This window comes from Pelophylax lessonae, assembly GCF_965119305.1.
Source record: "Pelophylax lessonae genome assembly, chromosome: 8".
Taxonomy (NCBI): Eukaryota; Metazoa; Chordata; class Amphibia; order Anura; family Ranidae; genus Pelophylax; species Pelophylax lessonae.
Window position 1 is genome coordinate 234626475 of NC_138775.1, and position 12618 is coordinate 234639092.

At 42.7% G+C, this 12618-nt stretch overlaps 1 protein-coding gene across 1 annotated transcript in view; it reads right to left on the reverse strand.

Annotated features, from left to right (window-relative positions):
* Nucleotides 1-12618, reverse strand: part of LOC309561604 (tenascin-N-like) — a 113234-nt gene that overhangs the window by 11859 nt on the left and 88757 nt on the right. Inside the window, exons 12-14 of the mRNA XM_082265605.1 lie at nt 10631-10727; nt 5974-6138; nt 2839-3002 (exon numbers count right to left, since the gene is read on the reverse strand). Of these exons, the coding sequence (XP_082121731.1) occupies nt 2839-3002; nt 5974-6138; nt 10631-10727 (426 nt within the window). The remainder of the gene's footprint in view (nt 1-2838; nt 3003-5973; nt 6139-10630; nt 10728-12618) is intronic.

Sequence of the window (12618 nt, forward strand, 5' to 3'; positions counted from 1 at the left end):
GTAGGAAGAATGCCCCTTACAATGGTGGTCGATGGGAGGAATGGCCCCCTTACATTGGTGGTCAGTGAAAATTATTTAAAGTAAATAAAAATTGTTAAAAAAAATGATTGTAAAGCACATCCAGGTAGAGTGCTATTTAGGATGAGCACACGTATGTGAATAATAATGGTGGCACATATGTATGGTATCGTCAGGAACGTCGGAGTGAGAGCAATTCTAGGGCCATAATTTTGTAACATGCTGGTCAGAGCTTTTTATTTTTAATTTTTTGTATCTTTTTTATTAAACTGTTCAGCTAAGAAGACATTTGTTGCACCTATTATATTGTGCTTATTCATGAAAACCTTAATTTTGGAAATGTACCATTGTTACACGTTAATGTAAGTTTATTTTTCTTTTTTCTATACTAAACATTTATTTTGAACATAGTGTCGAGAAATTCTGTGACGAACAAATGTAATGTGGGCAGTGCAAGATGTAGGCGGGGCTTTGTGTGTGGGCGGGGACACATGGGGGCCCATGATCTCTTATTGCCCGGGGGCCCCATGAGTTGTCAGTCCGCCCCTGCATCAAACCCTCTTTCAGCTGCTTTTAGAGTGAAGTTATTCATTCTTAAATAGCACAAGAAAGACTCTAAAGTTGAGTTTTGTATCTATTAAATTGGAGGGCAAGATCTGAACCAAACTTGAACCAAAACCAATGTGGTGTCCTTCATTGACTCCTGCTCTTTACCTGCTCACCAAACATTTATACTCCCATTAGTACAGATATATGAAACATGAAACTGCTGGTTTTTGCAACCTGAAGTCAGCCCTATCTGATGTAGAGATATGTATAAATTCAGAGGCGGCTCTAGGCTTTGTGAGGCCTAAGGCAAAACTTGGACATGAGGCCCCACTCACGCCCATAATGGGAAAAATAATTCAAGCAATAAAAAATAACTGTATAAATTGCATATATTAAGAGCCTTAACCTTTGTACTATGAATTCACAGTTTCTAGAATTTTCTCTAACCGATCCTTCTTTAATCAAAGATCAATAAACATCGGGTATGTATGTATATGTATATATATGTCTGCTCTTACATCACATCACAGCATTTCCCTATAGGTCATGATTCCCTGAGTCCCTCCTTACATCAAAGTTCAGTGTCCCCCCTTACATAAGAGTTCTCCTTTAAATCAGATTCCCCCCAGCATCTCCTCCTTACATCAGAGTCCACAGAATTCCTCTTTACATTAGAGCCCCCCTCTTAAATCAAATTTCACAGAGCCCCCTTTACATCAGAGTCTCCAGACTCACTACACTGTAAGAGGGAAGTCTGAAGACTCTGATGTAAGGAGAGTTCTGGGAACCCTGATTTGAGGGAGGAAGCTGGGGACTCTGGTGTAAAAGGGAACCCTGTGGTCACCCATGCATCAGAGCTTCCAGAGACCCCCTTACACTTCCCTTCCTCAGTCCACCACAGTCTAGGGCACGACAAGTCCCACTGCAGAAGGCTACCATACCTGAGTCCCCACAGAGGTGACTGTAAAGTCCAGTATAGTGCACTGCCATTCCTCCCTGAGGAATGGAAGCCTGCTATGCTTGGACTTGTACTGCTCTCTGTAGGGGACTGAGGAACTACTGCCTGCTATGCTAAGACTTGTAGTGCCCTCTGTAAGGGACTAAGGCATGGCAGCCTGCTATTCTGGAACTTGTAGTGCCCTCTGTTAGGGACTGAGGATTCCTCAGTCCTCCACATTCTAGGGCACTATAAGTCCCAGCATAGTGGGCTGTCATTCCTCAGTCCCTCACAGCTCGGGGCAAAAACAACAGAGTTAAACATCTAAAGGACAACTCCAACCAAAACTACCAATAATGTACAGAGTCCATATGCTATATAATGTCAAAGACCCGCTACCCCTCACCTTCCACCTCGGGTGCTGTCATTGTGTAGGGCGAAGGGCTCCAGCTCCACCATGTTTTGCTTTGATGTCAGATATGCAGGACTTGCTCAGCTCCACTCTCTTCCCTGGCAACTGACTCTGGCGTCATGGGGGGCCTCTCCTCCTCTCGAAAACACCCAGGGGCCCTCTCCTTCTCCCCCAGCCACCCAGGGCCTTCTTCTCCTCCTCCTCCACCAACCATTTTAGGACTCTTCCAACTTCCCTGGGGCTACTCACCCCCTTTGCATAGTAGACACCACAAATCTATGACCAGCCTGCAGAGTGACAAGTCAGGGCCTGGTTACCTCTATGTTCCCAGGCCAGGGCAGAGCTCTCCTCCCAGAGCAACAACCGATGATAGCAGAGTGAGCTGAAAGGGCAGTCACTTCCTACTGGTGCAGGTACACGCCCACCGATTCCTCCACATCTTAGGATTACATGATCAGACGGCCAATCCCCAGGCAGAGAAGGCGGGGTAAGTGTCAGCGGACAACAGACACCTGGCAGTCGCAGTGAAGGGACTGCAGCACACTGCTGCAACTTTTAAACAATATTTTACTTGGGAGATTTCCCTGACTGCACCCTTCTAAATGTTGTTGCTCCGCCACTGGCCGCAAGGCCCCTGTAGGTGCGAGGCCTTAGGCGCCCGCCTAATTTGCCTAATTAGAGAGCCGCCTATGAAATTGTCACAGGACTCTTCATACATAGTTGTTTTTACCTACCTTAATCCTCAAACAATTTACTACAGTTTCCCACCAGGTGCAGAACAAGGCAATTCCACAATATCAGTATGAGGCAAGGGTAGTGTTTACCTTTCTTTTCTTCTGTACATGAGAGCAACAATTTATATTTGACACACTGAGGTTAGTTTAAACAATGCACATTACTTTTTTAGGAGTATTTTGTTTACCATGCTATGTTTGTTATCTCCATACTGCCCATTGGGATTGGCAAGGTGGCAGTTCTTGTACCAAAAGGCTCCACGATGGGAGAGGGCACAGTTAGTGAGAGCTATATCATTATCCTTGTCCCAGGTTGTGAACTTCCATCCATTGTGATAAGTAAGAGCATCACCTGTGCAGGAAAGAGAGAAATAGTGATAGAACTGCATGCAATTGTATCAGACAGGATTAAATGGCTTATTTAAAATGCATCTAAACTCAAGAACAGAAATATAATATATTGCAGTTAACCAATCTTTAGATGTGGTGGCTTCATTTGTTTTTTGTTTTTTGTTTTTTACTTTAATTTTAGACCGCATTCACACTGGTACGACTTGGACCGCGACTTGTCAGCCTGACAAGTCACGGTCCTCACGCTCCCATTGTGTGGTACAGGAGCCGTTCTAATAGGAGCAACACGAGTCGCTCCGACTTAGAAAAAGGGTCCTGTACTACTTCGGGGCAACCTGGAGGCGACTTGCATTGACTTCCATTATGTGAAGTCTGTGCAAGTCGCGCCGAAGTCACGCTGCCCGCGACTTCACAGGTCGCCCCCTAAGTCGGAGCGACCTAATGTGAACGGAGGCTTACCAGTAGTTGATAATGCTGTCATTAGCATTCTTCCTGTCCTAGGGTGACAACGCTCACATATATTTGGGATGTATCTAAACCCAAGAACAAAAATTATTTTATTATATATTATTATATTGCAGCTAACCATTCCTTAGATGTAGAGGTTGCATTATTTTTCTTTTTTCAGACTTTTTTGTACTTATTTTAACCTGGAAATCCTGTGAATAACACATCTGATTCTTCACCTTATCTGTAGGGAGAGCCATGTTTGTCATACAAGCTGGACTTCAAAAATGTCTGTCGTAGATCATCTTCCTTACATGGTGGGTTGTTGAGGCTTGTTGTTTACAGAATAAGGATGAGGTTCTTTATGCTTTTTTTTAAGTTAAACTTCAGGGTAAGTAAATGTAGCACAGAGCTGTGACTGGTCTTGCAATTTGGCCCCAGGTTACATTTCCTGGCAGGCACACCGCAGCCAGGCACACGGTAGTTCACAGTTACTCGAGTCAGGGAACAGGCTGTACATGTCTTTTTGTAGTTTTATTTTTGTTTAAGAACTGGGATGGGGTGAGGGCGAGCCTAGGGAAACTCCAATAAACTTCAACAAACTAGAGTAGAGGACACGAAAACTGATCTTTTCCTTCAGGGTGATAGCACCCCCTTTAAAGTGAAGGTAAATTGGTATTAAACAGGGACTCCTCAACAGAAGTATAGTCTTGAATTTACAGAAATAAAGATGTCCCAAATGAGGCCAAAGAAAATCTCTAGGTCCAGTAGGCTGGTACTCACTGTGTCCTGAATACTGCAGTATAAATCAGTTTCTGGAAATTTGGGAGGCTAGGCCAGAGTTCTCCCAGCCAAAGCAAGACCCGGGACCCTTAAAGGAATTCTTTCAGCCCTCAGGTTGGGTCTTACTCCCCTAGAAACAAGAGAACTCTGTTTGGGGCCCCATCATATTATTACCCCTTTCAGCCCCCTGCTGGTAACTCACTTCCCTGACCAGGGATTAGCTGCAGAGGCATTAACTGCAATGCAGGCCAGCGTCTGTGTTCTTCCACCCACTATAACCCATAACTCAGGTGGATCCAGGGGAAGGTAACGGAGTCTGCACCGGGAGAACCCAGAACAGACACTATTATACAATTGATGCTCTCCCTGGCTACAGAGAGGAAAAAAACGAAATGTGAACACTAGTAGTCTACTTGGGCGCTATATAATGTCATGGCATGTATATTCTTATTTGACTCCTATTGTTCTTTGTGTATTTCTTTGTGATCTGGATAGTAATCCAGTATGAAACAACTCCTGCACTTTTCTTAAAGATTAAGTGTAACTAAACCAAAAAAGAAAAAAAAAAAGGAAAATCAGCACAAGGGACATAACATACAGTCAGTAGGATGTGTCACTTGTGCAGATTCACAGATTCATTTGCTGATAGTTGGATGATTATGGCAGCAAGGGTGGTGGGGGGCATGTACAGGGGATACTTTCTAATAACAGAAGATGAATCAGTCAAGGGGCAAACAGAACTGACTGCTTGTTATGTCCCTTGTCCCTTTGTTTTTTTTATCTTAGTTACACTTAGGCTATAAGTACTTTAAGTACTTTATTTAAAGGAAAAGTACAACCAAAGCTTGTTTGGCTGTACTTCTCCTGTGGATCACTTTTGTGGCAGGATCAACAGGTATTTTCTGTACTTGCTGAAAATGTTAGAAAGCCTGAAAAGTGAACATTAATACAGCCAACATATCTACGGACTGGCAGTGTTTAGATTCAGTTTAAGTCCAGACGACACTGAAACAGTATAAAATTCCAGCAACTACAATTTAAAGAAGGGGAGGTCAGTAGTGGCTTTCTACACATTTTCTGAACACAGGATTCCTTTTATCGGCTATGAACTTCATAAATAAGCTCTTTCAGGGCTTGCTGACCTCAAATTGAGGGTTCCACTCTGCTCAATACTAAATCATGTATATCAGTGCTTTAAGTGGCCCAAAAGAGGTGCTGGTACTCTATTATAGCCTATAAATTCCCCCCCCCCCCCACCCCATATCAGGGTCCCCACAGAGCACCCACCCTGGCCTGGGCTGGGACTCCGGAGCAGGGGGACTCCCTGGTGGTGATTGGTCTGGCTCTGGAGTGGGAAATATTCTTGGGGGGGGGCAATTGAGGGCGCAGAATGTCCAAAATGAGCTTACTGGTATACTAAGGCACACAGAGAGGTGGCGGTATGCTCAAGAGCCATATTTGGAAGTGGCGGTACTGAGTACCAGTGCATACCGGCCCACTTAAAGCATTGATGTATATCTGATGGAACAGCAGTGGTGAGAGTTCCCTGTTGTAGTTTCCAAGCCCGCTATGCAGTCTCATGTCTTTTGCCACAAGCTTCATAATAAAAAATACATGAAACCTACGAAAGGAACGTTAGGGCCCCCTATTAGTGGAGTGGATGATTAGCTAAACCAACATCTATCAAAACTGAAATATTTTGGGTGAAATGACTTTTAATATTGAGTTAAGGATTGCTTTACCAGCTGTGCCTGAGTAGTCACTGATGGTTAGCTTGTATCTGTCCTTAGATGTCCCCACATTGAAGTTGCGATAAACGGCGTAAGCTGATTCATCTGCAGTACGGAGGTCCACACGCAGTTCATACGGCACAGAGGTGGAAGTAAGTTTATGGAGCCATTCCAGACCTACAATGACAGATACAAAAAGGTGATGTCTGGACTGATGTGTATGTATAGCTAAAACATTTTGTTTTTTATTGAAGATAGAGTAGCGAAGAGTTAAAACAACTGTCAGGTTATTGCCTGCTGTTTGTGTCCCACTAGGGAGATTTTCCTTCACTTCCTGTTCTAGAGACACAACAGGAATCTGTGTCCCTAGAGTATTCAAAAGTGAGAAGAATTTCTGTCTTTGAGAGTTGTCACCACATTTGTCTCTATTGGATGATAAACCCTCATCTCTTGCTCTGGTGACGACAGTGTTAACATTTTGAATTTTCCATTAGATTTCCAATCACAGTGGTCACCAGAACAAATAAAGGGGTAAATCACCCCAGTGGAAACACAGATAGTAATTAAAACCTTAGGAAGGTCTGACCCTTCTCAATGCATATACACTATATTGTCAAAAGTATTGGGACACCTGCCTTTACATGCACATGAAGTTTAATGGCACATTCTTAGTCCGTAGGGTTCAATATTGAGTTTGCCCACCTTTTGCAGCTATAACAGTTTCAACTTTTCTGGGAAGGCTGTCCTCAAGGTTTAGGAGTGTGTCAATGGGAATGTTTGACCATTCTTCCAGAAGCGCATTTGTGAGGTCAGTCACTGATGTTGGACAAGAAGACCTGGCTCACAGTCTCCACTCTTATGGACAGCCTTCCCTGAAGTGTTTGAAGCTGTGTTTTAACCCACTTGCTGACTGCCCCATGTAGATTTACTGCGGCAGGGCAGCTCGGCTGCGCTTAATCACGTAGATCTACGTGACTTTGTGAATATGTGCATGCGGTCTTAGCGATTAGTCACAGTGGGAGCCAGACCGTGGGAGGAGCGGGCTCGATTGCCGCTGGGCTCCTGCGATCTTCGGCTAGAATGACAGAAGAGCCGCCTGCTTATGTAAACAAAGCAGGCGGCTTTTTCTTTAAGCTGAATCACCGATCTCTCCCTGCCTCTGTCCAACCCATCCCCCCCAAACAGTTAGTAAGCACAAAAGGGACCACATTTAACCCCTTGATCACCCCCCAGTGTTAACCCCTCCCCTGCCAGTGTCATTTGTACAGCAACAGTGCCTATTATTTAGCACTGATTACTGTATTATTGTCACTGGTCCCCAAAAAATGTCAAAAATGTCAGTTAGGCATCCGATCTGTCCACTGCAATGTCGCAGTCCCGATAAAAAAACGCTGATCTCCGCCATTACTAATAATATAAAATAAATAAATAAATAAAAAGTCCATAAATCTATCCTGTAGTTTGTAAACGCTATAACTTTTGCGCAAACCAATTAATATACGCTTTTTGGGATTTTTTTTACCAAAAATATGTAGCAGAATACAAATTGGCCTAAAATGACCGCAGAGGAGATCAAATACCACCAAAATAAAGCTCTATTTGTGGGAAATAAGGACAGCAATTGTATTTGGGTACGGCGTCGCATGGCCGCATGATTGTCAGTTAAAGCAACGCAGTGTCGAATTGCAAAAAATGGCCTGGTCATTAAGGGGGTAAAACCTTCTGGATCTGAAGTGGTTAAGCCAACTCAATATTCAACCTACGGATTAAGACTGGAATGCCATTAAAGTTCATGTGCGTGTAAATGCAGACGTCCCAATACTTTTGACAATATAGTGTATTTAAGGGCCTGTATCAATGGGACTTGGGCTTGTGTTGATGGCATCGATTTTAAATGTTTCGGAGATCAATCGGAATTTATGGACAGATATGTTTGATATGCACTTGACACCCTTCTACCTGTTTCAAGCTGGTTTAGCAAAGACTAGTATGGAAATACAAAACCTATTTGATGCAAACAAAGGTTCACCAACACAAGCAGACCCTTTCACACAGGTGTCCCATTTGTTTTGTTGGTTTTTCCTCCATCCGTTGTCATCTGCTTCCGTCAACATCCGGTTTTTGGAACAGATCAAAGCCCTATTTTTCTTCTGTTAAAATAATGGAATTGGCGAAAAAACAGGTGTAAAGAGACAACGGTCCGTTTGCATCTGTTTTTGCATTAGTAATGGATGTAAAAAAAAAAACTGATGTAAAACTGATGAGAACCTGATAAGAAACTGATAAAAAACTGATGTGTGAAAGGACCCTAATTGCATATGCTTTGAAAACATAACACCTGAGTAACCCCTTAAATGTGTACCCATTAAAAACACTATGGGATCTATTTATAAAACACTGATTGGATAAATGTTATGCACATTCATGCAGGCTGGATGCATTTTCCATGTATTTTCTGTAATAGGTTAATTTCTAAGATTGTCAGGTCCAGCCAAAATACAGTATACAAAAATAGAAATACATCGAACATGGGGTTTTAAATATACCTCCAAAGGTATGATATAAACACAAGGTAAAAATATAAAATATTATCACTTTATTTAAACCTATAAACTACATATCTATTAACCACTTAAGCCCCAGAGGATTTGGCTGCTAAACGACCAGGGGGTATTTTGCGATTCGGCACTGCGTGACTTTAATGGACAATTGCGCGGTCGTGCGACGCTGTACCTAAACGAATTTGACGTCCTTTTTTTCCCACAAACAGAGCTTTCTTTTGGTGGTATTTGATCACCTACGCGATTTTTTGATCACGCGCTATAAACAAAAAAAGAGCGTCAATTTTGCAAAAATAACAATATTTTTCACATTTTTTATATGAAATTCCCCAAAAAAATGTAAAAATCAAAATTTTTTAACATTTTCGGCCAATTTGTTTTATGCTACCTATGTTTGGTAAAAAAAAATCGCAAAAAGATTTTTGTTGTTTTTTTTAACGCGTAATGGCGGCGATCTGCGATTTTTTTTGCGGTACTGCGACATTGCGGCGGACAGATCGGACCCTTGACTGACATTTTTGACACTTTTGGAGTTACTAGTGACATTTCTACAGTTATCAGTACTATACATATGCACTGTTACTGTAAAAATACACTGGTAGTGAAGGGGTTAACTTTATTTGAGAGGGAGGGGCGGTGTGTGTCCCTAGGGGCGTGATTCTTACTGTGATTGGCTGTCTGTTGAGCTGTAGGGACACTGATCAACGGTTCTACATTGTAGAACCGTGTGATCAGTGTTTTTACACCGAGGAGAATGACAGGCAGCTTGTTTACACAAGCCGCCTGACTTTCTCCCTCTCCCCCGCCGATCGCCGAGTGACCGGCGCGGGGGGGTCCGTGGCCGCGCGGGAGCGCGCCTCCGCGGGTGCGCGCTCGCTCCCCAGAGCCTCACAGGCTAGCGACGTAGACCTACGTCGCTCTGCCTGTGAGGGGCTGACTGCCGCAGTAAATATACTGTGAGCAGTCGGCAAGCGGTTAAAAAACAGCTTAAAACCAAATATCCAAATTAGCCATCCGATGTTACTATATTTATGGCCTTGAGATCAAGCTATGAAGGTTGACACATTTTGCAGGGAACCCTGCTTCATCAGGAGAACCTCAGGTCTTAATGTAAAGTGCTTCAAACAAGCTTGTAGGAGAATGGCTAGTGGCAAGGACTGCCAGGCCCGTGGGGAGAAACCAACTCCAAATTGCCGCACACCCAAAAAATGTGTATATGCCTATAAAGACCTTTATTCCATATATACGTAAAAATTTGCAATGGAGAGCAAAAGAAGTGTAAAATCTTTAATACACAACACCACGGACTGACATGTGTCATGTGTCAAAAATGATGTACCTTTGGAGGTAGATTTAAAGTCCCATGTTTGATGTATTTCTAGTTTTGTATATTATGGTAGGGATGATACTTCTAAAGGCAAGAGTTGGTTCAACACTCCGTCACCACATATAATATGTTTACCAAAATACAGTAAAGTTTTCTTAAATATCTCAATGAGAAAATATATGCATTTTGGCCATTAGGTGGAGCGTACGATTTTCCATAACAGGGAAAAGTTGTCTAGCCTGCACAAATGTGTGTGACATTCGTCCAACCAATGTTTTATAAATATACCTCAATAGTTTCCTTTTAAATTACTCTGAAAAATAAAAAACTCTTAGAGCCAGTTCACACTACCACGACCAGAAAGTCGCCCCATGAAGGAGCGACTTTTTAGCACGACTTGTACACTACTTTGAAGAAACTTAAATGATAGGCAACTTTGTCTGTGGGGAATGCCTGGGTAATCTTTTTCTTCTTGCTGGAAAGTCTGATCACAGTCGCTTGAAAATAGATAAGGATCCGACTTAGAGGCGACTCCCATTGAAGTCTATGTGCACAAGTCGGATAGAGGTCGCCTTGAAGTAGTACAGGAACCTTTTCTGAAGTCGGAGCGATATTATACACACCACTATTTGTAAGGGTAGCGCCACAAACCAACATCCCATATAACACTTTGATAACCCTCCCTTACTCTATCCAAAATGAAAGAAAAAGTTTTGCCTATAGTTCGACTTTAACCATTCCTTGTGCAGTGGCTTGATTAATAATCATTTATGGTACTTACCAAGCCAAAACTCATCACTTGGGTCTCCAAAGCCCTCCACATATGTTCTCCAGCGTTGATAGAAGTCAAGTTTTCCATTAGTTCTTCTCTGGAAAACCTGAATAAAAATGTTGGATAATGATAGTAAGGATTTGAATGATCCATAGTCACCTTCAAGAATTTGCTGCTCAGTACACGGTATTAGGGTGCAGTAATAAAGTACAAGTTTTAATTTGTATTAATTTTCCCTATTCCCTTTCCGTTTCCCCTTTCCCTTGTTTGCCTATTTTTACTAATTCTTTATTCACGACAAATGATAAGGACAAGCATAAAACAGATTTTTCATTTCGCTAACAACACAATACCATTCAGCGCATTATGTTTTTCATCAGTACTCATCTCATATTTATTAGCATCTGAAATATAGAGTTGTGGCCCGTCATTCAAAATTTTTTGTTTTTCAGTAAGTGGGAAGGTAATTGCTCCAAATATTGTCACTAAAATACATTGTACCTGAAATGTTTGGTATTTTATATTCATAGCTTCTAAAGGGAGGGAAGGGGACTAAGGCCAGCCATAGAGGGTGCTAACCACAAGTTGCAGGAAAGTAAATCCCATCAACACAGGAGCCATTGTGTTTTCCCAGTAGGGGAACAGTGAAAGCCAACCCTGCCTGGAGAACACAGTGCTTGTTAGTGGCTCTATCAGTCACTAGCAATAATCCCATGTAAAATCCAGCAAGCTGGTTGTACCCAAGTTGATCGACTGATCAACTGGGTACATTCAGCTTGCCCATACATGGTTCAAATCTCAGCCAGCGTACAGATGGTCATACAAGCATAGATTTCCTTTGTTGCTGGCTATTGCATTCCGAAAGCCGACACCCATGGGTGTCAAAATACTTGAACAGTGACTGCAGCTGATTGGCTGCATTCACTGTCCAGCTCATACATTTCCACCCAGTTCCTTCACATTGACGTTTATCGAGCCAGGTGTTGCCTGCAAGGCCACCCACAAATTTGCAACCGATTCAGCGGTAAATAAGCCAAAATTTGATATGTGTATGGCCATCCTAAAGCTGAAGTTTAGGTACTGCAATTATTGCATAGCTATATTGGTCCAACTTGTAGATATGTATAAGCTGGAGATCCACTGGCTTCTGCTGCTTACTGAATACAGGAGGTGACTTGATCACTCGCTCGGCAAGGGTACCATTCAGAGCAAACTTTGCATTTTCTCAATGTATCCAAAGTGTTCTCTGATTGGATGAGGTGGAGATCACGATGTCACCTCCCCAATTTTTGTCCAATGAGAAATTTGCTTTGCATTTAGTAATAAAAGATAAAGTGTTCCCTAAATGGCACCAGTGCTGAGCAAGGGACCTCCTGTGCAGCAGGACAGAAGCTTGGCATGGGACCCCAAAGCTAGTGGAGATCATTAAAGAAGCAGTCCCTGATTTTCAGCTTCTTGAGGGATCCTACAGGTATGGCACATACATCGGTACATTGGTACAAGCTGGACCAATGTAGCCATGTAAAAATTGCAATATCTAAACTTCAGCTTTAAGGGTAGCAAGGGTCACTGGGAAGGGTAGCCTGGTAGCCCTAAGGGATAAGAGAAGAAATAAAAGTATAGAGGGAGTGAAGACAATAGGAAAGGATACATTTTAAGAAGGGAAGATATTTGTCCACTTTTAACAAATTCTGGATCAACTCAGGAGCAAAACTAAAACATGGAAGAGTATTAGGCTCCATGTACACGGGACGCTGGAAATGGCCGTTTAGGAGCAGTTGGGCGTTTTTTTCAGAAGCCCCTGAACCCATCTACATTTTATCTTATCTGTCCATGTACACCAGGTCGTTTGCGGTCGTTTGCAGGCAGTTGCGTTCAGGGACTTTTTTTAGAACGCAATTATTTGCGTGCGAACGTGTGTTTCCCGGCGTTTCAAACACAAAAATGCGACCGAACGCGACCGAACGCGATGACCCGCGTTTAGCGTTTGCGTTTTT